Raw genomic sequence first — 27,969 nt, 5'->3', positions numbered from 1 at the left:
TACTGAGGGAGTGCTGCACTGTCGGAGGGGCAGTATTGAGGGAGTGCTGCACTGTCGGAGGTGCCGTCTTTCAGATGAGACGTTAAACCATCTGCCCTTTCACATGGACGTAAAGATCCCGCGGCTACTATTTCGAAGAAGAGCAGGAGATTTCTGGCCAATAAACTCAATCAACACCTAAAAATAAATGATCTGGTCATTTATCTCATTGCTGTTGTGCAGATTGGCTGCCACGTTTCCCACATGACAACAGTGACTACACTTCAAAAGTTCTTCATTGGCTGTGAAGCGCTTTGGGACGTCCTGAGGTCGTGAAAGGAGCTGGAGAAATGAGAATCTTTCTTTCTTTAAAAAGAAGATTATATTGTACACGTGAGTGTTTGCCATGTGTTAGAGAGATTCTAAAAGCAGGCCACAGGCCATATTGTACATCAAGATCAATTAGCTAGCAGCTAAGACAGAGGGGAGCTCCGCACAAACACATGCTGTCAGATGTTAAGAGCGTCCCTGCTAAGAGAGCTGCATCAAAACCCTGCAGCTAAATAGGCAAAGGGAGGGAAAGCAGAGACTAAAGCCAGGGCTTTGATGCACAACATGCAAGTGGGGGCGGCGGGGGGAGAATCCTATTTTGCAAGCCCTGGGGATATTTCTCTGATGGGTGAAGAGCCCATTGCAATTTATAAAAATAATAAATTACGGATCTTAAATAGCTTTGTTCGACTGTTCTGATTTTTGCAAACAACTTACAAGTGATTTTACTTCACGTGCAGTATTTTATTAGACAGAATTATCCCAGTGTAAAGAAAGATAAAAATAAGCAAGGTTCAGAAGGCACTTACCAAACTGTAATAATTCTTGGTAACTGAAGGCGTCTCGAATCCTTTGAGAGACTTGGGGGAAAGTGGCTTATCTGCAAATGAACCGCACGTTTGGCAAGGCATTTAGTGACATTTTGCAAAAAGACAGATTAAGGTTCTTGTAAACTGCAACTAACCGAGCCGAGGGCTGGAAATCAAAAATGCCCACATTCCGTATCGGACAGTATTCCCCAGGAGAAGGCAGCGTGCAGCTCGGCACTGGAATCGATGCGCGAGGTCACATCCCCTCTTGTGCCCGGGGAGGACAAGTTATTTCTGGGGAAAGGTCGGAGATCGCGGGCACCAGTCCCACAGTCGTATAGAAAATAAACTCACCAATTTGGACCGACAGCTTTTTCACTGCCTCATGTATGAAACACGATTGCCAATGCTTTCTGATGATATTTGGTTTTTTAACTTCATACCACCATTAGAGGGAAGTCCTTAATAGGGAGTCATACAGAAGAACATAAGACGTAGGAGCAGGAGTAGGTCATTCGGCCCCTCGAGCCTGCACCGCCATTCAATAAGGTCATGGCTGATCTAATCTTGGCCTTAACTCCACTTCCCTGCCCACACCCCATAACCCTTGACTCCCTTACAATTCAAAAATCTGTCTATCTCCACCTTAAATATATTCAATGACCCAGCCTCCACAGCTCTCTGGGGAAGAGAATTCCAAAGATTCACGACCCTCTGAGAGAAGATATTCCTCCTCATTTCCGATTTAAAAGGGTGTCCCCTTATTCTGAAACTATGCCCCCTAGTTCTAGATTCCCCCACGAGGGGAAACATCCTCTCCACATCTACCCTGTCAAGCCCCTTCAGAATCTTGTATGTGAGAGTAAGCTTGCAGGGAACATAAAAACTGACTGTAAAAGCTTTTATAGATATGTGAAGAGAAAAAGATTGGTGAAGTCAAGCGTAGGTCCCTTGCAGTCAGAATCAGGGGAATTTATAATGGGGAACAAAGAAATGGCAGACCAATTAAATACATATTTTGGTTCTGTCTTCACAAAGGAGGACACAAATAACCTCGGAGATGTCGGGGAACATAGGGTCTGATGAAAGGGAGGAACTGAAAGAAATCAGTATTTGTAGGGAAATGGTGTTAGGGAAATTGATGGGATTGAAGGCCGATAAATCCCCAGGGCCTGATAATCTACATCCTAGGGTACTTAAGGAAGTGGCCCTAGAAATAGTAGATGCATTGCTGATCATCTTCCAACATTCGATGGAATCTGGACCAGTACCCATGGATTGGAGGGTAGCTAATGTTACCCCACTATTCAAAAAAGGTGGTAGAGAGAAAACGGGGAATTACAGACCAGTAAGCCTGACATCGGTAGTGGGGAAAATGCTAGAGTCCATTATAAAAGATGTAATAGCAGGGCACTTGGAAAACAGTGACAGGATCGGACAAAGTCAACATGGATTTACAAAAGGTAAATCGTGCTTGACTAATCTACTGGAATTTTTTGAGGATGTAACTGGTAGAATAGATAAGGGAGAACCAGTGGATGTGGTGTATTTGGACTTTAAGGCGGCTTTTGATAAGGTCCCGCATAAGAGATTAACGTGTAAGGTTAAGGCACATGGGATTGGGGGCAAGGTATTGACTTGGATAGAGAACTGGTTGGCAGACAGAAAGCAAAGAGTTGGAATAAACGGGTCTTTTTCCGAGTGGCAGGCAGTGACTAGTGGGGTACCGCAGGGATCGGTCCTTGGACCCCAGCTATTCACAATATATATTAATGATCTAGACAAGGGAACTAGATGTAATATCTCCAAATTTGCAGACGACACAAAGCTGGGTGGGCGTGTGTGCTGTGAGGAGGATGCTAAGAAACTCCAGGATGATTTGGACAGGTTGTGTGATTGGGCAGAAGCATGGCAGATGCAATATAACGTGGGTAAATGTGAGGTTATCCACTTTAGTGGCAAAAACAGAAAGGAAGATTATCTGAATGGCAATAGATTGGGAGAAGGGGAAGTGCAACGAGACCTGGGTGTCCTTGTGCACCAGTCGCTGAAGGTAAGCATGCAGGTGCAGCAGGCGGTTAAGAAGGCAAATGGCATGTTGGCCTTCATAGCGAGAGGGTTTGAGTACAGGAACAAGGATGTCTTGCTGCAGTTGTACAGGGCCTTGGTGAGACCGCACCTTGAGTATTGTGTGCAGTTTTGGTCGCCTTATCTGAGGAAGGAGTTCAGCGAAGATTCACCAGGCTGGTACCTGGGATGGCAGGAATTACGTATGAGGAGAGATTGGGACGATTGGGCTTGTACTCGCTGGAGTTTAGATGAGAGGGGATCTCATTGAAACTTATAACATTCTGACAGGACTGGACAGACTAGATGCAGGAAGGATGTTCCCGATGGTCGGGGAGTCCAGAACCAGGGGTCACAGTCTAAGGATAAGGGGTAAGCCATTTAGGACAGAAATGAGGAGGAATTTCTTCACACAGAGAGTGGTGAACCTGTGGAATTCGCTACCACAGAAGGCAGTAGAGGCCAATTCATTAAATATATTCAAGAAGGAGTTGCATATATTTCTTAAGGCTAAAGGGATCAAGGGATATGGGGAGAAAGCAGGGACCGTGTACTGAAATTGGATGATCAGCCATGATCGCATTGAATGGCGGAGCAGGCTCGAAGGGCCGAATGGCCTACTCCTGCTCCTATCTTCTATGTTTCTATGTTTCAATAAGATGCTCTCTCATTCTTCTAAACTCCAATGAGTCTGGGCATAGTATCACTGAAACTTTGCTGATTTATCTCCGCTTTCTGACTGAACAATTTGAACAAAACGTTTTTTTTCCTCTGTCTCTCATTGGCAGTGGGACACAAACAAACGAATCCTTGCTCTTTCACCCTCTCGGTGCACTGGGCGAGTACGGAGACACCCATTGGAGGGTCGGCCCAGGCTCTCTGCTCAAACCCATGACCTTCTCATTCAGGGAAAAGCAGCGACTCTCCATACAGGACTGGGCGTGTGCACAAGGCAAGGTAGAGATATCCCCAACACACGCTGCCCACCAGATTACCCTGGTTGGATGGACAACAGTCCTCTCATAAGCGGTGCGGATAATGGAGAACGATGAATGTTTTGCATGGGCTATTAAAGCACCATTAGCTTCTAACTGATGGCCAACGAGTTGTAGCTCTCACTGTGAAAGCTTATGGACACCAGTATGCAGAGAGCAGCAGCTCAGGAAAGGGGCAACACACACGTACCAGACAGCTGTAAACACACGGCCGTTACCCTCACAATTAGCGGATTTCAATAACTGCTTTTAAACCTTTTATCTGTTTTTTTTCTTGAGGAAATGAGTGCTGTTTGTGTCCTGTACTCGCTGCCTCCTCTCCTTATGTCACACACTGTGTGTCAATCTTCTGTGGAGTCAGACACAGTTGGCAGCTCAATCGTGCTCCAAAAATCAACAGGGATTCGGCAAAAAGCATATGTTCCGTCTCCTCGTTATCGATCCACAGTAAGTGGGGCCGTTAAACATTCCAGTTCTGGCTGAGGAAAATGTTTCAAATCCAAACTGGCTACTTTTCAGTCATTTTTGTTTCTCTGAGGCTCCGTACTCCGGGCGAGCCAGCTTAGCAAGGTGGGAAAGACCAGCAGGAAATGCCTGGCCCTCTGTGTTTTAATACTTTTGACACTCAGAAGGTGGTACCAGGAGCAGGAAGCCTGGTTGTACAGATGGACATGTTTCTGGCTGGTGTGATGGGGATTTGAGGGCAGGGGGGGGGGGGGGGGGGGGGAAATTTAGCACGAGCGGCAGAGGGGTTAAGCAGGGAGAGAGGGGGGGGGGTTTATGCGGGGGGAGAGAGAGGGGGAGGGTTTAAGCGGGGGAGAGAGGGGGAGGGATTAAGCGGGGGAGGGAGGGGGAGGGATTAAGCGGGGGAGGGAGGGGGAGGGATTAAGCGGGGGAGAGAGGGGGAGGGATTAAGTGGGGGAGAGGGGGGGAGGGATTAAGCGGGGGAGAGAGGGGGAGGGATTAAGCAGGGGAGAGGGGGAGGGATTAAGCGGGGGAGGGTTTATGCGGGGGGAGGGATTATGCGGGGGAGAGGGGGGAGGGGTTAAGCAGGGGAGAGAGGGGGAGGGATTAAGCGGGGGAGAGAGGGGGAGGGATTAAGCGGGGGAGAGAGGGGGAGGGATTAAGCGGGGAGAGGGGGGGGGATTACGCGGGAGAGAATGGGAGAGTTTAGAGAAGGAGGTGGAGAGGATTAGGGAGGAGATTTCAGAGAGTACGACCTTGGTGACTGGAAGCACATCAGCCAATGGTAGAACAATGTTTTTTATGAACAGATTTACATTAGTTTATCCTTTTTTTTTGAGCGCAGCCAGTTAGTTGATGAACTAAATTATAAATCTATTACATTTGATGAAAGAAATGCGGGGGATAAATCTTTGATTTAGTTATTGAGCAACAAAGTTGAAACTTTCACCTCGTGCGCGGTGCGTTCTCTGGATGGACAGTGAGTGAACTGTCAGCGGTTTAAGAAACTAAAAGCCTCCTAAATTGCCAGAATGAAGAGCGGGTTTTCCCGAGACGTGCTCAACTCACCACTTGCTTTAATCTCTCGCACATAGTTGCTGGGGAACCATCCTGACCTCCCTTTGAACGAGCCTTCCCACCATCCTCCATCTTCAACCCGCGTGACGTAAAGAATGTCGCCTTTGGAAAACGAAAGCTCATCCTCGTTGTTCTGTTTGAAATTAAACTTGGCTTTCACCACCAGCTGATGGCTCCCATTCTCAGTCATGTCCTAAACCAAATGGAAAGGCACTTCAGCATAAACCACTCACAAATATTTCACTCAAATATTCTGAGACTGGGAACATAGGAACATTCAGCCCCTCGAGCCTGTTCTGCCATTCAGTGAGATCATGGCTGATCTGCATCCCAACTCCGTAAACCCGCCTTTGCCCCATATCCCTCAACAACTTTGGTTAAATCGATCAATCTCAGATTTAAAATTAATATAAATAGTTAAAAAACTCAAGACTTTAGCTGTACAAAGTACTCTAGGATTCGAAAAACAGAATATTTTAAATACTTGAATTGATGACATTGTAGCATTAAAATATATATCATCGAATTACACAGCGCAGGTGGCGGCCGTTCGGCCCATCGTGCCTGTGCCGGCTCTTTGAAAGAGCTCTCCAATTAGTCCCACTTGCCGATTGTAGATGAAGTATAATTGTGTGAGCATACATGTCTGCCGTATGTTTTTTTTCGGTCTAATCTTGGCTTGGGGGCTGTGCCTTTAAATCCAGCCACACTACATCAGGAAATGAGGAGAAATGTCTTCACACGGAGGGTTGTTGTGATCTGGAACACACTACCTGAAAGGGCGGTGGAATCAGGTTCCACCGGAACTTTCAAAAGCCAACTGGACACGTACCTGAAGAGGAATCATTTTCAGGGCGATGGGGAAAGAGCAGGGGGGAGTGGGACTAATTGGAGAGCTCTTTCAAAGAGCTGGCACAGGCACGATGGGCCGAATGGCCTCCTGCTGTGCTGTGAGAGTCTACGATTCTGTGATACAGGGAGGGCTGAAGAGCCGGCTCCAGCCAGAGTCTCGTCCCCAACTTAACTCAACACTGAAGCAGCAAGCTTCATTCGGTGCTTTGCAAATCTCGAGGAGCCAGGCTACCTTCGAACAAACACAGGCTGTGGGGTTTGTTCAGTCACACCTACTCAAAGTCCGGGAGGGCCAGCCATCGTTTCTCAGGGATATTTAAGGATTTGGTCGGTTTGGGGATCTCAGGAGAATAACTAAACCCACTGTCCGCTCCCAGACTGGTAAAGGATATCAAAAGGAAAAGAAGCAGGGTGCATATAGAGCTATTGGTAAAAACAGCAGCGTAGCACTGGAATAAATCAATTGATTTCCAATCGAAGGAGCGAGATAGAAGGATTTCTCCATCAATGTACACTGTGTGTGCTTGTATGTGTATGCATTTATGATAATGAAGGGTTTGATAGGGTAAATGTAGAGATGTTTCCACTTGTGGGGGAGACTGAAACTAGGGGCCATCAATATAAGATAGTCACTAATAAATCCAATGGGGAATTCAGGAGAAACTTCTTTACCCAGAGAGTGGCGAGAATGTGGAACTCGCTCCCACAGGGAGTGGTTGAGGTGAATAGTATCGATGGATTTAAGGGGAAGCTGGATAAACACATGAGGGAGAAAGGAATAGAAGGATATGTTGATGGGGTGAGATGAAGAGGGTGGGAGGAGGCTCATGTGGAGCAGAATCACCAGCACGGACCAGTTGGGCCGAATGGCCTGTTTCTGTGCTCCAGACTCAATGGCCCAGAAATTCGGGTCTCCACGGGTGAGTGCGCACGGGGTACTCACCCGTAGGCCCAATGGAAGTGCTGGTTTCCTGCATGCACTGCGCATGAAACCATTCCCCTGAACGAAGGGGTTCAGAGTTCGAACGCGTGCGCGGGAGAGGCAGCGCGTGCGCATCGAACTTAGGTTTTATGCAGGTTTTCCCAGGAGGGTAAGCCTCCAGGAGTTACACTTTTAAAAAGCAGGCGTAAGGCCTACTTTTTACAAGGTAAGTGGTGAATTAATTAAAATTAAAACATTTTTTCCACAGGTTTATTATTTTTAAATACTTTAAAGAAAGGTAAGTTTATTTTTAGCCCCGTTAGAAAATAAAATTATTTTTTTCAAAAATTTAAATGGTTGTTTAAAGTAGTTATTTCATGTAATTTATAGTTTATTTTAAAAATGTGATTTAAAAAAAAATGTATTTGAAGATTTAGTGATGTTTTGGGGCCGTAGTATTTCTAAGTTTTGACAGCTCTTCCTGTCAAACTTATGAATGGAGCATTCCCTGCTCCGATTGGCTCCCCATGGCCCACGTGATCCCAGGGGACGCATCGAACTAACTGCGCCCCTGGGATACGCAAGCACTGCGCGCCGGCAGTTGGAGCAGGCCCAGGATCGGAATTCCACGCGGGCCCACAGCTCAACGGCCGGCGCGCAAGGTAAGTGCAGGTCGGGGGCTTACACCCGTGGGGAGCCCCCAACCCGAATTTCTGGGCCATTGTATAACTTGGACACATTTGAACTATCGCGAGGGGACAGCCAACAAAAGGAGCATTGTTTCTCAAAAGGAAATTTTAAAATGTCCACTGTGCCTCGGAGTTTCCTTTTAAAGGAGATACATTACCAGGTTTTTTGACTGCCTCCGCAGGGATCTGGACGTTTTCGTGGTGGGTGCTTGGGAGCTGCTCAGGGAAGTGGCGGAGTTACTGTGATGGGACGAGAAAGACGAGCATGTCCTTCCACTTCCTCGCTCTGTTTGAAAACAAAACAATAAATGCTGAAGTTGGTCAATACAATTTCAAACCTCTTAGCATTTAAGCAGAAGATAATAAACTGTCAGGGTATTTCATATTCCCTCATAAAGCCTCGTGTTCACTCTGAAAATGAGCAGATCCAACTTAAGGTCAGCCGCTCTGCAGCACCCCGCGGTGCGTTCGCTTACTGCAAGTTCCAGCATTTGCACCAATTTTTTTTAAACATTTGCTCTCGGGATGTGGGCGTCGCTGGCAAGGCCGACATTTATTGCCCGTTCCCAAGTTCCCCCGAGAAGGTGGCGGTGGGCCGCCTCCTTCTTCAATCGCTGCAGTCCGTGTAGTGACGGCAACCTGGTTATATCCTCGGAGAATTAATTCTGAACTGCTCTCGCAAAGGACCAACATAGACACAATGGGCCAAACGGCCTCCTCCTAGAATCATAGAATGATGCAGCACGGAAGGAAGCTGTAAACTTCTATGATTCCAAGATTCATAGTTGGGGAGGGCGGTGGGGGAGTGGGGAGAATTAAGCAAAGAGGTAAATCATTTTGAACTCTCCTAACCTTGAGAGAGATCTGAATTCAACCTTCCTACCAGGCTTCCACTATAACCTCAAACTCAGTGAAGTGTTGGACAATAACACTAGTTCTTACTAGCGACACACACTGGGCAACCTTTCTGTCTTGAATGGGAGTCAAAGGCAGGAGTACTGCACGTTTCCTCAGTGCTAACTGCATCTATTCCAGAGCCTCCCATCAGTCCCCAGCTCTGGAATCCAGGTAGAGTTGTACAGTTCCTAACTGCTCACTCAGGTGCCGTGGTTCAGTTGGTCGCACACTCGCCTCTGAATCAGAAGGTTGTGGGTTCAAGTCTCACTTTAGAGACTTCAGCACGTAACCTAGGCTGACACTCCCAGTGCAGTACTATGGGAGTGCTGCACTGTCAGAGGTGCCGTCTTTCGGATGAGACGTCAAACCAAGTCCCTGTCTCCCCTCTCAGGTGGATGTAAAAGATTCCACGGCACTATTTCAGAGAAGAGCAGGGGAGTTTCTCCCCGGTGTCCTGGGTCAATATTTATCCCTCAACTAACATCACTAAAACAGAGTATCTGGTCATTAGCACATTGCTGTTTGTGGGAGCTTGCTGTGCACAAATTGGCTGCCACGTTTCCTACATTACAACGCTTCAAAAGATACTCCATTGGCTGTAAAGTGCTTTGGGACATCCTGAGGTCATGAAAGGCGCTGTGGAAAGGCAAGTTCTTTCATCTTCTTCCTTTCTCACTCATTAATGGTCAAAGCAGACATCTGTTGAGCGAGTCCCTTCACTTGGTGGGAAGCCAAGCTGGAAGGTGTCCTCAAGGGCACAGAATTACTCAACAACCAAACCACTCTTTTTAAAAAGCTCCAATTGGGCCGAGCTCCAGATGCTGAAAGAGCTTCTTCTCCCTTCCTACCTGCACGCCCCATCCTTTGAGTAACCTGCACACACTCCACCTCCTCTTTATAAAACTCAACTTTCAGCGCAGATTTGTCCGGGTGCCTCTGCAGTGAGTGTGCGGTGCAGCCGATGATTATGCTTCACATCCCGTTACTGGAACAGCTATTACAGGACACACCGCCCGCTAGACGGGTCGGACATAGTCACGATAACGATTGAATAACTAGAGCAGTATTTACCGGAGCAGAGGCGGTTAAAGAGTAGAAGTTTTTTTATCCCCACTCATTCTTAGGAGGTGGGTGTCGGTGCCCTTGAGAAGGTGATGGTGGGCTTTCTTCTTGAAGGCCCACCTTGCTTTTTAATGTATTTTTTTATTCAATGGAGTGTCTCGCTAGGCCGCTTCAGACGGGAGTCAACAGTCAACTACGTCAGTGTGGGACTGGAGTCACCTATAGGCCCAGACCGGGTAAGGACGGCAAGTCTCACAGAATCACAGAATCACAGAAACCCCACAGTGCAGATAGAGGCCATTTCGGCCCATCGAGCCTGCACCGACACATATCCCACCCTATCCCTGTAACCCCACGTATTTAATCCCCCTAACACTAAGGGTCAATTTATCATAGCCAATCAACCTAACCTGCATATCTTTGGACTGTGGGAGGAAACCGGAGCACTCGGAGAAAACCCACGCAAACACGGGGAGAATGTGCAAACTCCACACAGACAGTCGCCCGAGGCCCGATTCGAACCCGGATCCCTGGCGCTGTGAGGCAACAGTGCTAACCACTATGCCACCGCGCTGCCCTTCCCTAAAGGGACATCAGTGAATCAGTTGGGTGTTGACGACAATCCGGCAGAGTCATGCTCACTTTTACCGAGACCAGCTTAGCATTTCCAGATTTTTTTTTGTATTTTCTTTAGAAATATCATAAGCATCTGGTGAACGTATAATTTTCTCGAGTACTTTGAACAAAACACACTGCCACCTACGCAGCTCTTCCCCCAAGGAAGGAAATGATGACAAGGTCGACATTAACTTCCTGGTTATTGATGAAGGAGGAACTGAAGAACTGTAAACTCTGTCCTCAACCTGTCATTACAGAAAATGTTACTTCTGCTGTGCCACAGAAGCAGAATCAGCCCTACTAATCGCTTACTAACTCGTAACGCTGTGATCTGGAACGCGCTGCCTGAAGGGGCAGTGGAGGCAGATTCAACAGTAACTTTCAGAAGGGAATTGGATAAATACTTGAAAAGGAGAAATTTTCAGGGCTCTGGGGAAAGAGCAGGGGGAGTGGGACTAATTGGAGAGCTCGTTCAAAGAGCCGGCACAGGCACGATGGGCCGAATGGCCTCCTCCTGTGCTGTATCATTCCATGATTCTAACTTGATCTTACCCCAATCAATAAAGTGTCTTAGTCAAACAGTCTTAAAGTAACCTGCACATATTGTATTTAAACAAAATATTAATTTTGCCTCATCATACAAGGTTGCAACAAAGAAAATCCATCATCTGGGTCTATGCTAGGAACAGGAGGAGGCCATTCAGCCCCCTCGAGCCTGTTACACAGGAACAGGAGGAGGCCATTCAGCCCCTCAAGCCTGTTACACAGGAACAGGAGGAGGCCATTCAGCCCCTCGAGCCTGTTACACAGGAACAGGAGGAGGCCATTCAGCCCCCTCGAGCCTGTTACACAGGAACAGGAGGAGGCCATTCAGCCCCTCGAGCCTGTTACACAGGAACAGGAGGAGGCCATTCAGCCCCTCGAGTCTGTTACATTAGGAACAGGAGGCCATTCAGCCCCTCGAGCCTGTCACACAGAAACAGGAAGAGGCCGTTCAGCCCCTCGAGCCTGTTACATTAGGTTCAGCCCCTCGAGCCTGTTAAATTAGGAACAGGAAGAGGCCATTAAGCCCCTCGAGCCTGCTCCGCCATTCAATTAGATCACTGCCCATCAGTATCTTAACTCCATTTGCATGCCTTATAAAAAGAAAAGACTGGCATTTCTTTAGCACCTTTCACGACCACCGGACGTCCCAAAGCCCCTTACAGCCAATGAAGTACTTTTTGAAGTGTAGTCACTGTTGTAATGTAGGAAGCACGGCAGCCAATTTACGCACAGCAAGATCCCACACACAGCAATGTGATAATGACCAGATCATCTGTTTTTAGTGATGTGGACTGAGGGAGAAATATTGGCCCCAGGACACCGGGGAGAACTCCCCTGCTCTTCTTCAAAATAGTTACCATGGGATCTTTACGTCCACCTGAGAGAGCAGACGGGGCCTCGGTTTATCGTCTCATCCGAAAGATGGCACCTCTGACAGTGCAGCACTCCCTCAGTACTGCCCCTCCGACAGTGCAGCACTCCCTCAGTACTGCCCCTCCGACAGTGCGGCGCTCCCTCAGTACTGCCCCTCCGACAGTGCGGCGCTCCCTCAGTACTGCCCCTCCGACAGTGCGGCGCTCCCTCAGTACTGCCCCTCTGACAGTGCGGCGCTCCCTCAGTACTGCCCCTCCTACAGTGTGGCGCTCCCTCAGTACTGCCCCTCCGACAGTGCAGCGCTCCCTCAGTACTGCCCTTCCGACAGTACAGCGCTCCCTCAGTACTGCCCCTCCGACAGTGCAGCGCTCCCTCAGTACTGCCCTTCCGACAGTGCAGCACTCCCTCAGTACTGCCCCTCCGACAGTGCGGCGCTCCCTCAGCACTGCCCTTCCGACAGTGCGGCGCTCCCTCAGTACTGCCCTTCCGACAGTGCAGCGCTCCCTCAGTACTGCCCCTCCGACAGTGCAGCGCTCCCTCAGTACTGCCCTTCCGACAGTGCAGCACTCCCTCAGTACTGCCCCTCCGACAGTGCGGCGCTCCCTCAGCACTGCCCTTCCGACAGTGCAGCGCTCCCTCAGTACTGCCCCTCCGACAGTGCAGCGCTCCCTCAGTACTGCCCCTCCGACAGTGCAGCACTCCCTCAGTACTGCCCCTCCGACAGTGCAGCGCTCCCTCAGTACTGCCCCTCCGACAGTGCAGCGCTCCCTCAGTACTGCCCCTCCGACAGTGCAGCACTCCCTCAGTACTGCCCCTCCGACAGTGCAGCACTCCCTCAGTACTGCCCCTCCGACAGTGCAGCGCTCCCTCAGTACTGCCCCTCCGACAGTGCAGCGCTCCCTCAGCACTGTCCCAGAGTGTCAGCCTAGATTTCTGTGCTCAAGTCCCTGGAGTGGGGACTGTGAACCCACAACCTTCTGACTCGGAGGTGAGAGTGCTGCCCACTGAGACACAGCTGACACACATCCCTTGATACCATGACCTAACAAACAATGTGCTGCTGTGATCGGGAGCGACAGTGCCCTAACCTTCACCCCAGGCCATGCAGGACCAATGACTTCCTTCCAGGCCTCTGTAACGCTACTCTGAGCTAGCTGGGGAGTTACACAGGACGACATTCTGTCCGACGGATCATTCCCCTGCCCCCCCCCGCCCCCAGGACAAGAGTTCAGCTGCACAAGGAATCAGACTTTGATGATACATCAATTCCCTCAGCCAACACCGTCACAAACCAATTAACTGGGCATTCATTTATTTGCTGATCGAGGGATCTTGCTGTGCACTCAAACTGGCAGCCAGGTTTGCCGACATTACAACCGTGACTCCACTTCAGGAGGAACTCATTGGTTTTAAGAATGAATAAACCTGCATTTACACAGAACACGAGCAGTCGTTTCACAGAGTGTGTCACCCCTACACATGACTCCAGTCCCACACTAACTCCAGGACCACGCGGGATTGGCTGGGAAACGGTGCCTTGCCAGTGATTTCCACATCTGACAAATGTTTTAAAAATCCACGGCCTTCTGACTCAGAGGTGACAGGACGACCCACTGAGTCAGCTTGGTGCGGTGTTAACATGTCCTGTGGATGTTCCGAGCTGCAATTCTAATGCAATCTCTTGCTTTCTTGGATTCCTCGCAATCTCAGAGTCTCAGCATTTGCAGCCACCATGAGCTCGAGTAGCAGCGGTAAGGCAACATGTTCGTCGCACTGCAGCTCCTCCCCTCCCCCTCCTCCTCCCCCCTGCTCCCCCTCCCCCTGCCCCCATTCCCCGCTCACCTCCCCTGTCCTCCCCGCTCCGGAGTGCAGCTTGGAACAGAGTGTAAAGCTGCGAGTTTGGCGAGTGAGGGAGTTCAGGGAGGGAGGTGTTCCTTTCTTTTTCTATCTTTGTCGGCTTCCAGGAGAGCAGGAGTTAAAAAGCTGCACGGGAGGGGACCGAGAACCAGCGGGAGTTCGGCTCTGTGAAACCCCCCAACCATATCTGGAGAACAATAAAAGGTGACATCACAGGGAAACGGGTAAGTGATTGGTTGGTGAGTATTTTGCTCACTTCCCTTATCTTTTAAAGCCCAGGAAATGTATTAGTAATTGTAAGGATTCATTAGTAAAGTTTACTAGCAGTAATCACAGAATCACAGAAACCCCACAGTGCAGATAGAGGCCATTTCGGCCCATCGAGCCTGCACCGACACATATCCCACCCGATCCCCGTAACCGCACGTATTTAATCCCCCTAACACTAAGGGTCAATTTATCATAGCCAATCAACCTAACCCGCACATCTTTGGACTGTGGGAGGAAACCGGACCCGGAGAAAACCCACGCAAACACGGGGAGAATGTGCAAACTCCACACAGACAGTCACCCGAGGCCGGATTCGAACCCGGGTCCCTGGCGCTGTGAGGCAACAGTGCTAACCACTATGCCACCGTGCTGCCCTAAATCTTATTAGGTGTAGTAGGGTTTGTTAAGACTCAATAAAGATGGCAGGGCAGGTTATGTGTTGCGACTGCAGTATGTGGGAGCTCCTGGACGCCAGTGTGATCCAGGACAAACATGTCTACGGCTTGAGGAGCTTCGGCTCAGAGTTGATGAGCTGGAGGCCGAGCTGCGGACTCTGCGATGCATCAGGGAGGGGGAAAGTTACCTGGACACTTTATTCCAGGAGGCAGTCACACCCCTTAGGATAGGGTCTTCTGATTTGGTCAGTGGTCAGGGACAGGAGGCTGTGACTGTGAGTGAGGCAGGTATGGGGACCCAGGAGGTGAAGGAGCCTCAGCCTTTGCAATTGTCCAACAAGTTTGAGGTTCTTGCGGCCTCTATGGATGAAAGCGGTGGCTGCAGGGTGGATGAGTAAACTGACCATGGCACCGAGGTACAGGAAGCCATTCAAGCGGGGGGAGTTAATAAGAATGTAGTGGTAATTGGGGACAGCAGAGTCAGGGGGATAGATACAGTTCTCTGCGGTCAAGAGCGAGAGTCCAGGCGGCTGTGTTGCCTGCCCGGTGCCAGGGTACGGGACATCTGCTCTGGGCTGGAGATGAACTTGCAGTGGGAGGGGGAGGAGCCAGTGGTCGTGGTCCATGTAGGTACCAATGACATAGGTCAGTCAGGGAAACATTACATCAAAGAACAATGAGGTGGGGTCACAAGGGGTCAAATATTGCAGATGCTGGGGTCTGTATGAAAAACAAAAAAAGACAAAAAACATTTTTTTTGGCTGGAAATCACAGCAGGTCCGGCCGCATCTGTGTAGAGAGAACAAGCCAATGTCGACTCGAGTCTGGATGACCCTGCGTCAGGTGGGGTTACATGTAGCGTGACATGAACCCAAGATCTCTGTTGAGGCCGTCCTCATGGGTGCGGAACCTCATTGTTCTTTGATGTAATGTTTCCCTGACTGACCTGTTTGGACACCATTCACACCTTTGACTGCTGTGATTATCTCTCTGCCGAGGTGTGATAAATGGCAGTTGGAAAGGTTACCCGTAAACATCTGACATGATTCTCTGACTATATAAGCTGTGTCTTTATGCATTTCTCCACTTCACCTGAAGAAGGAGCAGCGCTCCGAAAGCTTGTGATTTCAAATAAAGCTGTTGGACTATAACCTGGTGTTGTGTGACTTCTTACAGAAATAAATAAATATGATCTGATCGCCATTACAGAAACATGGCTGCAGGATGACATAGATTGGGACCTGAATATTGAAGGGTGCATGATATTTAGGAAGGACAGGAAGGTGGGAAAAGGTGGAGGGGTGGCTCTGTTAATTAATGATAGTATTAGCACAATAGAGAGGGATGACCTAAGTTCAGGAAACCAGGATGTAGAAGCAGTTTGGGTAGAGATGAGAAATAATAAAGGCAAGAAGTCACTTGTGGGAGTGGTGTACAGGCCCCCTAACAGTAGCCACATGGTGGGATGGAGTATAAAGGAAGAAATAATGGGAGCTTGTCAGAAGGGTACGGCAATAATCATGGGGGATTTTAATCTGCATATAGACTGGAAAAATCAGATGAGCAAAGGTAGCATAGATGAGGAGTTCATGGAATGTTTTCGGGATAGTTTCTTACAACAGCACGTTCTGGAGCCAACCAGAGAGCAGGCTATACTAGACCTGGTATTGTGCAACGAGATAGGATTAATTAATGACCTCATAGTGAAGGTGCCCCTAGGTAGCAGCGATCATAATATGATTGAATTTTACATTCAGTTTGAGGGAGAGAAGAGTGGGTCCCAGACTAGTATTTTAAACTTAAACACGGACAATTATGAGGGCATGATAGCAGAGCTAGCTAAAGTGAACTGGCAAATTAGGTTAAGGGATAGGTCAATAGAGTTGCAGTGGCAGACATTTAAGGGGCTATTTCAAAATACACAGAATATATACATTCCAACAAGAAAGAAACATTCCAAGGGGAGGACCCACCATCCGTGGTTAACTAAAAAAGTTAAAGATAGTATCAAACTTAAAGAAAAAGCATATAATTGCGCAAAGATGGGTGGCAGGTCAGAAGATTGGACAGAATATAAAAAACAGCAAAGAGTGACTAAAAGATTAATAAGGAGAGAAAAATTAGAGTACGAGAGAAAGCTAGCTAGAAATATAAAAACAGATAATAAGAGTTTCTATAGATATTTTAAAAAGAAAAGAGTTGACAAAGTGAGCGTTGGTCCTATAAAAAGTGAGTCTGGGGAATTAATAATGGAAAATAAGGAGATGGCAGTTGAATTGAACAGGTATTTTGCATCGGTCTTCACTATAGAGGATACAAGTAACATCCCAGAAATAGCTGTAAATCAGGAAATGGAAGGGAGGGAGGAACTCAAGAAATTATAATCACCAGGGAAGTGGTACTGAGCAAATTGTTGGAGCTGCGGGCTGACAAGTCCCCGGGTCCTGATGGACTTCATCCTCGGGTCTTAAAAAAAGTGGCTAGTGAGATAGTTGATGTGTTGGTTTTAATTTTCCAAAATTCCCTAGATTCGGAGAAGGTTCCATTAGATTGGAAAATAGCGAATGTAACTCCTTTATTCAAAAAGGGAGACAGAAAGCAGGAAACTGCAGGCCAGTTAGCTTAACATCTGTCCTAGGGAAGATGTTAGAAGCTATTATTAAAGACATTGGCCTAGAAATTCGATGGGCTGCGCCACCAGTTAGCGCCTAAAGAGGGCGCTCAGTGGCTTTAGCGCCACTGGCCGCGCCTCCCGCGATATTGCGCTGGGGCGCTAATGGCGGCGTTAACCTGTTGCACTGCGCCGCCTCCGATGACGTCATCGGTGTGCGCAGCGCCCCGCAACCGCCCCGATCCCGATATTTGGCAGCGACCGCCTCTGTAGCGCCGTTCGCAAATGGCGCCCGGTTCACGGGGCCTTCCTGTGGCGGCAGTGGCGCAAATTAAGGTGGAGGTGCGGGGCGGCCGTTTTTTCCGGCGGCCGCCTGCCAGCACCTCCGTCCCCAGCCTCCTGCTCGCCCCCCACGGCATTGCCGGCTGCTTTCCGAGAGCCCGGCACTGCTCCTTGGTGCCGGGCTCTTTTGACGGCACTCGCGATCTCCGATCGTGCTGGTGCAGGCCCCTCCCCCTTAAGAATGGGAGGAAGGCCTGCAGTACCGCAGCGCGCCGTGCCGCAGCGTGTGGCGCTGCGGCATGTTGCGCTGTGATATTCAGTTTCAGCGCCCTAAGAGGGACGCGGAGCGCCTCGAGCCTCGCCCCATGTCCCTCTTGGGGCGCTCAAGCTGAATTTCCGGCGGTCGCTACTGCTCCAAACGCTGCGCTAAATCCGGCGCCCAGGCGAGCTTGGCGCCCCGTTTGCGGCTCCACCCAATTTCACCCCCATTATAGCAGGGCATTTAGAAAAGTTCAAAGTAATCAGGCAGAGTCAACATGGTTTTGTACAAGGGAAATCATGTTTAACCAATTTATTGGAGTTCTTTGAGGAAGTAACATGTGCTGTGGATAAAGGGGAACCGGTGGATGTACTGTACTTAGATTTCCAGAAGGCATTTGATAAGGTGCCACCTTAAAGGTTATTGCGGAAAATAAAAGCTCATGGTGTAGGGGGTAACATATATATTTGAATACAAAAGTAGGGAGGTTATGCTTCAGTTATACAGGGCATTGGTTAGACCACATCTGGAGTACTGTGTACAGTATTGGTCTCCTTATTTAAGGAAGGATGTAAATGTGTTGGAAGCAGTTCAGAGAAGGTTTACTGGACCAATAGCTGGAATGGGCGGGTTGTCTTATGAGGAAAGGTTGGACAGGCTAGGCTTGTATCCGCTGGAGTTTAGAAGAGTAAGAGGTGACTTGATTGAAACATATAAGATTCTGAGGGGTCTGGACAGGGTGGATGTGGAGAGGATGATTCCTCTTGTGGGAGAATCTAGAACTAGGGGTCACTGTTTAAAAATAAGGGGTCGCCCATTTAAGACAGATGAGGAGAAATTTTTTCTCAGAGGGTGGTGAGTCTTTGGAACTCTCTTCCTCAGAGGGCGGTGGAAGCGGAGTCTTTGAATATTTTTAAGGCAGAGGTAGATAGATTCTTGATAAGCAAGGGGTGAAAGGTTATCAGGGGTAGGCGGGAATGTGGAGTAATCAGATCAGCCATGATCTTATTGAATGGCGGAGCAGGCTCAAGGGGCCGACTCCTGCTCCTAATTCGTATGTTCGTATGTTCCCTTCCACCTCCCCCTGTCCCCTCCCCTGCACTCACCCCGCTCCCCTCCCCCTGCCCCTTCCCCCAGCTCCCATTCCCCCTGCCCTCCCCGCTCCACTCTCCTGCCTCCCCCCTCCCGCCGTACCCCTCTCCTGCACCCTTCCCCCCGCTCCCCCGCGTTCCCCCGCACCCTTCCCCCCGTCCTCCCCGCTCCCCTCCCTCCTGCCCCATCCTCTCCACCCCGTCCTACCCTGCCCCCATCCTCCCCGCTCCCCTGCTGCCCCCACCCCGATCCCCTGCCCTCTCCCCCGCCCTAACTCCCTCAACCTCCCCGTGCCCCCACCTCCACCTCCCTCCCCCACCCCCCCCAACCCAACTCCATGGCAATATACAAGATCTGTAAATCAGCGGAATGGCAATAGTTGTTCCTCGAGTGTGGCATTGTGGGATAACTAACAAGCCAAATCAAATCTCACAACATCTGACCCTGACCCCCTGACCCCGACCCCCTGACACTCTCAAAAGGGAATTACTTGAAATGAAAGAAGCTGTGGGTAAAGAGGAGCCGGCACAGGTACGATGGGCGGAATGGCCTCCTCCTGTGCCGTATGATTCGATGAACTGGTGCTCAGAGAAGGACAGTGAGGTGAAGCCAATGGGACACAAAGCCCTTCGAACGTTGCCCAGTTCTGGAGGCTCGTTTTACCTCAAGTGGAAAGCAGGCGGAGGGAGAACAGGATCACAGACCCCATCGACACCGCAGGCCAGGCTGCATAATCAGCAGCTGTGTACGAAAGGTCCCATAGTCAACAACAACTGCCATTTATATAGCGTCTTTAACCTAGTAAAACAGCCCAAGGCCCTTCACAGGAGCGATTATCAAACAAAATTTGACACCGAGCCACATGAGGAGACATTAGGACAGGTGACCAAAAGCTTGGTCAAAGAGGGAGGTTTTAAGGAGGAGAGAGGGGCGGTCAAGTTTAGGGAGGGAATTCCAGAGCTCGGGGCCCAGACAGCTGAAGGCACGGCCACCAATGGTGGAGCGATTAAAATCGGGGGATGCTCAAGAGGCCAGAATTGGAGGAGCAGAGATCTCGGCGGGTTTAGGGCTAGAGGAGATTAGAGAGACAGGGAGGGGCGAGACCATGGAGGGATTTGAAAACAAGGATGAGAATTAATTTTTGCCATTGAGCGTAAGTGCAAAAGATCAAGGAGTATTTTTGAATAAAATAAAGCACAAACCGAAAACTTGGCAGAAACAGGGTAACACTGAATCTAGAACAAGTCGGTGCTGGGCTACATAACTGCACCTGTCTACTTTCACTATTCTGTATTTAATCCACAGAATTAGCATACTGAAGATCAAACTGAGCCCCCATTCACCTGAACTAAAATAAACCTCAATAACTATTCTGTACGTTTACAGAAATTACACCACAACTGATCTAAGGCACAAACTCTGAAATAAAAGTAGATTCCCGCCCAGAGCTCAGGGACAGAATATTCTGAAGCAGCAACGTAGAAACAAGCCGAAAATGTTCAATGTGTTTCCAGGTATTTCGCGCCCCCTCCCTTAGAGACTGAGACAGGAGAAATTATTATGGGTAATAAGGAAATGGCAGAAACGTTAAACAAATATTTTGTATCTGTCTTCACAGTAGAAGACACAAAAAGGATACCAAAAATGGTGGGGAACCAAGGGTCTAATGAGGGTGAGGAACTTAACGTAATTAATGTAAGTAGAGGAAAAGTACTAGAGAAACTAATGGGACTAAAAGCCGACAAATCCCCTGGACCTGACGGCTGACATCCTAGGGTTCTAAAAGAGGTGGCTGAAGAGATAGTGGATGCATTGGTTTTGATCTTCCACAATTCCCTAGATTCTAGAATGGTCCCAGCGGATTGGAAGGTCGCAAATGTAACACCGCTATTCCAGAAAGGAGGGAGAGAAAAACAGGGAACTACAGGCCAGTTAGCCTGACATCAGTCGTCAGGGAGATGCTGGAATCCATTGTTAAGGAAGTGGTATCAAGTCACTTAGAAAATCATAACATGATCAGGCAGAGTCAACATGGTTTTATGAAAGGGAAATCTTGTTTGACAAATTTATTAGTTTTTTGAGGATGTAACTAGCAGGGTAGATAAAGGGGAACTAGTGGATGTAGTATATTTGGAATTCCATAAGGCATTCAATAAGGTGCCACAAAAAAGGTTATTACACAAGATTAGGACTCATGGAGTTGGGGGTAATATCATAGTATGGATAGAGGATTGATAGAGGATGGTCTACAGAGCAGCAGTGATACCCGCCCTGCTGTATGCCTCAGAGACATGGACCATGTACAGCAGGCACCTCAAAGCACTGGAGAGGTACCACCAACGCTGCCTCCGCAAGACCCTGCAAATCCATTGGCAGGATAGGCGCACCAATGTCAGTGTTCTTGCTCGGGCCAACATCCCCAACATCGAAGCTTTGACCACGCTCAATCAGCTCCGATGGACGGGTCACATTGTCCGCATGCCCGATACGAGACTCCCAAAACAAGCGCTCTACTCTGACCTCCAGCACAGCAAGAGAGCCCCAGGTGGGCAGAGGAAACGCTTCAAGGACACATAGAAACATAGAAGATAGGAGCAGGAGTAGGCCATTCGGCCCCTCGAGCCTGCTCCGCCATTCAATGCGATCATGGCTGATCATCCAAATTCAGTACCCGGTCCCTGCTTTCTCCCCATACCCCTTGATCCCTTTAGCCTTAAGAAATATATCCAACTCCTTCTTGAATATATTTAATGAATTGGCCTCAACTGCCTTGTGTGGTAGAGAATTCCACAGGTTCACCGCTCTCTGGGTGAAGAAATTCCTCCTCATTTCTATCCTAAATGGCTTACCCCTTATCCTTAGACTGTGACCCCTGGTTCTGGACTCCCCGACCATCGGGAACATCCTTCCTGCATCAAGTCTGTCCAGTCCTGTCAGAATTTTATAAGTTTCAATGAGATCCCCTCTCATTCTTCTAAACTCCAGCGAATATAAGCCCAATCGACCCAATCTCTCTTCATATGTCATTCCTGCCATCCCAGGTATCAGCCTGGTGAATCTTCGCTGAACTCCTTCCATGGCAAGAACATCCTTCCTCAGATAAGGCGACCAAAACTGCACACAATACTCAAGGTGTGGCCTCACCAAGGCCCTGTACAACTGCAGCAAGACATCCTTGTTCCTGTACTCAAACCCTCTCGCTACGAAGGCCAACATATCATTTGCCTTCTTAACCGCCTGCTGCACCTGCATGCTTAGCTTCAGCGACTGGTGCACAAGGACACCTAGGTCTCGTTGCACTTCCCCTTCTCCCAATCTATTGCCATTCAGATAATAATCTGCCTTCCTGTTTTTGCTACCAAAGTGGATAACCTCACATTTATCCATGTTATATTGCATCTGCCATGCTTCTGCCCAATCACCTAACCTGTCCAAATCATCCAGGAGTTTCTCGGCATCCTCCTCACAGCACACACACCCACCCAGCTTTGTGTCGTCTGCAAATTTGGAGATATTACATCTAGTTCCCTTGTCTAGATCATTAATATATATTGTGAATAGCTGGGGTCCAAGGACCGATCCCTGCGGTACCCCACTAGTCACCGCCTGCCACTCGGAAAAAGACTCGTTTATTCCAACTCTTTGCTTTCTGTCTGCCAACCAGTTCTCTATCCAAGTCAATACCTTGCCCCCAATCCCATGTGCCTTAACTTTACACGCTAATCTCTTATTCGGGACCTTATCGAAAGCTTTCTGAAAGTCCAAATACACCACATCCACTGGTTCTCCCTTATCTATTTTACCAGTTACATCCTCAAAAAATTCCAGTAGATTAGTCAAGCACGATTTACCTTTTGTAAATCCATGTTGACTTTGTCCGATCCTGTCACTGTTTTCCAAGTGCTCTGCTATTACATCTTTTATAATGGACTCTAGCATTTTCCCCACTACCGATGTCAGGCTTACCGGTCTGTAATTCCCCATTTTCTCTCTACCACCTTTTTTGAATAGTGGGGTAACATCAGCTACCCTCCAATCCATGGGTACTGGTCCAGATTCCATCGAATGTTGGAAGATGATCAGCAATGCATCTACTATTTCTAGGGCCACTTCCTTAAGTACCCAAGGATGTAGATTATCAGGCTCTGGGGATTTATCGGCCTTCAATCCCATCAATTTCCTTAACACCATTTCGCTACAAATACTGATTTCTTTCAGTTCCTCCCTTTCATCAGACCCTATGTTCCCCGACATATCTGGGAGGTTATTTGTGTCCTCCTTTGTGAAGACAGAACCAAAATATGTATTTAATTGGTCTGCCATTTCTTTGTTCCGCATTATAAATTCCCCTGATTCTGACTGCAAGGGACCTACGCTTGACTTCACCAAACCTTTTCTCTTCACATATCTATAAAAGCTTTTACAGTCAGTTTTTATGTTCCCTGCAAGCTTACTCTCATATTCTATTTTCCCCTTCTTAATTAATCCCTTTGTCCTCCTTTGTTGAATCCTAAACTGCTCCCAATCCTCAGGTTTACTGCTTTTTCTGGCCAATTGATATGTCCTCTCCTTGGATCTTATGCTATCCCTAATTGCCCTTGTTAGCCACGGTTGAGTCATCTTTTTTGTTTTATTTTTATGCCAAACTGGGATGAACAAATTCTGTAGTTCATCCATGCGGTCTTTGAATGTTTGCCATTGCCTATCCACCATCAACCCTTTGAGTGACATTCCCCAATCAATCCTACCCAACTCGCGCCTCAGACCATCATAGTTTCCTTTATTTAAATTCAGGACCCTAGTCTCTGAGTCAACAACTTCATTCTCCATCTTAATGAAGAATTCTATCATATTATGATCGCTCCGACCCGAGGGGCCTCATACAACAAGATTGCTAATTAATCCTTTCTTATTACATAATACCCAGCCTAAGATGGCCTGATCTCTGGTTGGTTCCTCGACATATTGGTCCAGGAAACCATCCCGAAAACACTCCAGGAATTCCTCCTCCACAGTATTGTTACTGGTTTGGTTAGCCCAATTTATACGTAGATTAAAGTCATCCATGATGACTGCTGTGCCCTTATTGCACGCTTCTCTAATTTCCCTTTTAATGCCATCCCCAACCTCCACATTGCTGTTTGGAGGTCTATATACCACTCCCACTAACGTTTTCTGCCCCTTGGTATTTCTGAGTTCTACCCATACAGATTCCACATCATCAGAGCTACTATCCTTCCTTACAATTGTGTTAATCCCTTCTTTAACCAATAATGCTACCCCACCTCCCTTTCCTTTTTACCTATCTTTCCTGAATATTGAATACCCCTGGATGTTGAGTTCCCAGCCTTGGCCACCCTGGAGCCATGTTTCCGTAATCCCAATCAAATCATATTCGTTTACCTCTATTTGCGCAGCTAATTCATCCACCTTATTACGAATGCTCCTCGCATTAAGACACAAAGCCTTCAGGCTTGTTTTTTTAACGCTCTTAGACCTATTAGAATTATTATTTACTGTGGCCATGTTTGATTTAAACCATTGATTTCTCTGACTGCCACTTTTGCTTTCCTCCTTCCTATCTTTTGCTTTTATCCTTGTTTCCCTTTCCTCTGTCCCCCTGCTCAGGTTCCCAACCCCCTGCCATTTTAGTTTAAACCCTCCCCCAGAGCACTAGCAAACACTCCCCCTAGGACATCAGTCCTGACCCTCAAAACCTCCTTGAAAAAGTGTAACATCCCCACCGACACCTGGGAATCCCTGGCCCAAGACCGCACAAAGTGGAGGTGATGCATCCGGGAAGGCGCCAAACTCCTCGAGTCTCTTCGCCGGGAGCAAGCGGAAGCGAAGCGCAGGCAGCGCAAGGAGCACACGTCAACCCAAGCACCCCACCCACCCGCCCCTTCAACCACTGTCTGCCCCACCTGTGACAGAGACTGTAGGTCCCGCATTGGACTCATCAGTCACCTGAGAACTCATTTTTAATGTGGAAGCAAGTCATCCTCGGTTCCGAGGGACTGCCTAAGAAGAAGGAGATGATACAAAGATAAGTGGGAAAGCAAGTTATGAGGAGGACACAGAGTCTGCAAAGGGATATGGATGGGTTCAGTGAGTGGGCAGGAATTTGGCAGATGGAGTATAATGTGGGAAAGTGCGAGGTTATTCACATTGGCAGGAAAAATTTAAAAAAGCAAATTATTTAAATGGAAAGAGATTACAAAATGCTACAGTTCAGAGGGACCTGGGGGTCCTTGTGCATGAAACATTAAAAGTGAGCATGCAGGTACAGCAAGTAATCAAAAAGGCAAATGGAATGTTGGCCTTTATTGCAAGGGGGCTGGAGTATAAAAGCAGGGAAGTCCTGCTACAACTGTACAGGGTATTGGTGAGACCACACCTTGAGTACTGTGTACAGTTTTGGTCTCCTTATTTAAGGAAGGATATACTTGCATTGGAGGCAGTTCAGAGACGATTCACTAGGTTAATTCCAGAGATGAAGGGGTTGTCTTATGAGGAAAGGTTGAGCAGGTTGGGTCTATACTCATTGGAGTTTAGAAGAATGAGAGGTGATCTTATTGAAACATATAAGATACTGAGGGGGTTGGACAGGGTAGATGCAGAGAGGATGTTTCCCCTCGTGGGGGAATCTAGAACTCGGGGGCACAGTTTCAGAATAAAGGGTCGCCCTTTTAGAACTGAGATGAGGAGGAATTTCTTCTCTCAGAGGGTCGTAAATCTGTGGGATTCTCTGCCCCAGAGAGCTGTGGAGGCGGAGTCAGTGAATATATTTAAGGTGGAGATAGACACATTTTTGCAAGATAAGGGAGTGAAGGGTTATGGGGAGTGGGCAGGGAAGTGGCTTTGAGCCCAAGATCAGCCATGATCTTATTGAATGGCGGAGCAGGCTCGAGGGGCCAAATGGCCTATTCCTGCTCCTATTTCTTATGTTCTTATATTTTGCAGTGCAGTCGACAGAGAACTTTCCGAAGCCATCCACGAGTGGTAAATTAAGACGTCGCAAATTGTAGCTGCCTTTCCAAACACCATACTCCATATCCACCAGAATTGCAGAGTTTTAACAGCATCTCCTTAGCCCCCACCCCGGAACCCAATTGTAGAATGTACGGATCCCTGGGTGATTGAAGAATAAATATTGTCCACAACTTGGGCTCAAGCCCCACTCCAGAGACTGGAGCACATAATCCAGGCTGACGCTCCTAGGAGCACTGCACTGTCGGAGGGGCAGTACTGAGGGAGTGCTGCACTGTCAGAGGAGCAGTACTGAGGGAGCGTTGCACTGTCGGAGGGGCGGTACTGAGGGAGCGTTGCACTGTCGGAGGGGCGGTACTGAGGGAGCGTTGCACTGTCGGAGGGGCGGTACTGAGTGAGCGCCGCACTGTCGGAGGGTCGGTACTGAGGGAGCGCCGCACTGTCGGAGGGGCAGTACTGAGGGAGCGCCGCACTGTCGGAGGGGCGGTACTGAGGGAGCACCGCACTGTCGGAGGGGCAGTACTGAGGGAGCGCCGCACTGCCGGAGGGGCAGTACTGAGGGAGCGCCGCACTGCCGGAGGGGCAGTACTGAGGGAGCGCCGCACTGTCGGAGGGGCAGTACTGAGGGAGCGCCGCACTGTCGGAGGGGCAATACTGAGGGAGCGCCGCACTGCCGGAGGGGCAGTACTGAGGGAGCGCCGCACTGTCGGAGGGGCAGTACTGAGGGAGCGCCGCACTGTCGGCGGGTCAGTACTGAGGGAGCGCCGCACTGTCGGAGGGGCAGTACTGAGGGAGCGCCGCACTGTCGGAGGGGCAGTACTGAGGGAGCGCCGCACTGTCGGAGGGGCAGTACTGAGGGAGCGCCGCACTGTCGGAGGGGCAGTACTGAGGGAGCGCCGCACTGTCGGAGGGGCAGTACTGAGGAAGTGCTACATTGTCAGAAGTGCCGTCTTTCAGATGAGACATTAAACTGTAATGTAGGAAACGCAGCAGCCAATTTGTGCACAGCAAGCTCCCACATGCAGCAGTGAGATAATGTCGCTAAGGGCACAGGTTTAATCTCTGGATAATGAGCAGATCATCTGTTTTTAGTGATGTTGGTTGAGAGATAAAGCTTGGCCAAGGACACCGGGGGAGGACTCGCCAGGGGAGGGCTCGCCGGGAGAGGGCTCGCCGGGAGAGGGCTCGCCGGGGGAGGGCTCGCCGGGGGAGGGCTCGCCGGGGGAGGGCTCGCCGGGGGAGGGCTCGCCTGCTCTTCTTCAGGGGATCTTTTACGTCTACCTGAGAGAGAAGACAGGGCTTCGGTTTAATGTCTCACCCGAAAGATGGCGCCTCAGTCAGCCTGGATTACATCCTCAAATCGTGAGACCTGACGCAGCCTCCCGAAAAAGTTAGCGCCCCCGCGCCCAAAATTGAATAGTAGCACCCCAGGCAGGAGGCGGGCCTGCTGGAAACGCTCCCCCTCCACCCCTTGGGGCGCTCCCATTCAATATCGTGGTCCTACGTGCAGCAGCGCCATGCGCATCGGACACGGTATTACAGGCGAGGGGCTTAACGCTGCGCGCACCGGGGTCCTGCTGGACCAGCGGAAAAAATGGCCGCCCGGCCCCTGCCCTTTAATTTGCGCTGCCCCGGCACCCTGTCGGACACGGCGTCCGACGGTAGGTCAGGGGGCGCGAGCCAAGTTTGCGGCCGGGGCGCTGCGCACGGTGATGATGTCATTTTTGCAATCCACTCGGGTGCAGAAATAGCTGTTACACGAGGGTCTCTGGGGTGGCCAATTACCGCAGTCACAGTGTCGCCCCACATTTCAAAAACACTGTTAATGTGCGTTTGGGATCGTCAACTTGTGCACTCAACCACGAGCAGTTCATTGCGCTCTCAGAAAGACCTCGACTGGCTCCACTTTAGCAACGTCCTGCTGCAATTAGCTTCGTGTCACATACAAGGGGCAGAAACCACAGAGACAGCGCTCGGTAAAGGAAGCTCTTTACTGCTCTCTTCTGCTACCGTGGTCCGTTCCTTGTATCTGGCCTTGGGATGTGGGCGTCGCTGTCAAACCCGTATCTATTGCCCTGCGCTGATGGCAGTGGGCCCTCTGCTTGAATATTAGTTCGCTCGGCCCACTTCAGGGGGCAGTTAAGGGTCAACTGCGTCAGTGTGGGACTGGAGTCACTTATAGGCCCAGACCGGGTAGGGACGGCAGGTTTCCTTCCCTAAAGGACAATATTGAACCAGTTAGGTGCTTACGACAATCCGACAGTTTCATGGTCACTTTTACTGAGACCAGATTTTTATTCCCAGATTTTGA

General features: G+C 49.2%; 1 protein-coding gene across 1 annotated transcript in view; it reads right to left on the bottom strand.

Annotated features, from left to right (window-relative positions):
- arhgef6 (Rac/Cdc42 guanine nucleotide exchange factor (GEF) 6) overlaps positions 1-27,969 on the bottom strand; it is a 250,895-nt gene that overhangs the window by 142,951 nt on the left and 79,975 nt on the right. Inside the window, 3 exon segments of the mRNA XM_086002290.1 lie at positions 840-910; positions 5,435-5,636; positions 8,065-8,192. Coding sequence (XP_085858416.1) covers positions 840-910; positions 5,435-5,636; positions 8,065-8,192 — 401 coding nt within the window.

This window comes from Somniosus microcephalus, chromosome 1 (assembly GCF_052327205.1).
Source record: "Somniosus microcephalus isolate GS21.2 chromosome 1, FLI_Smic_1.0, whole genome shotgun sequence".
In the NCBI taxonomy this organism is placed as follows: domain Eukaryota; kingdom Metazoa; phylum Chordata; class Chondrichthyes; order Squaliformes; family Somniosidae; genus Somniosus; species Somniosus microcephalus.
This window is presented reverse-complemented; position numbering and strand designations above follow the sequence as displayed.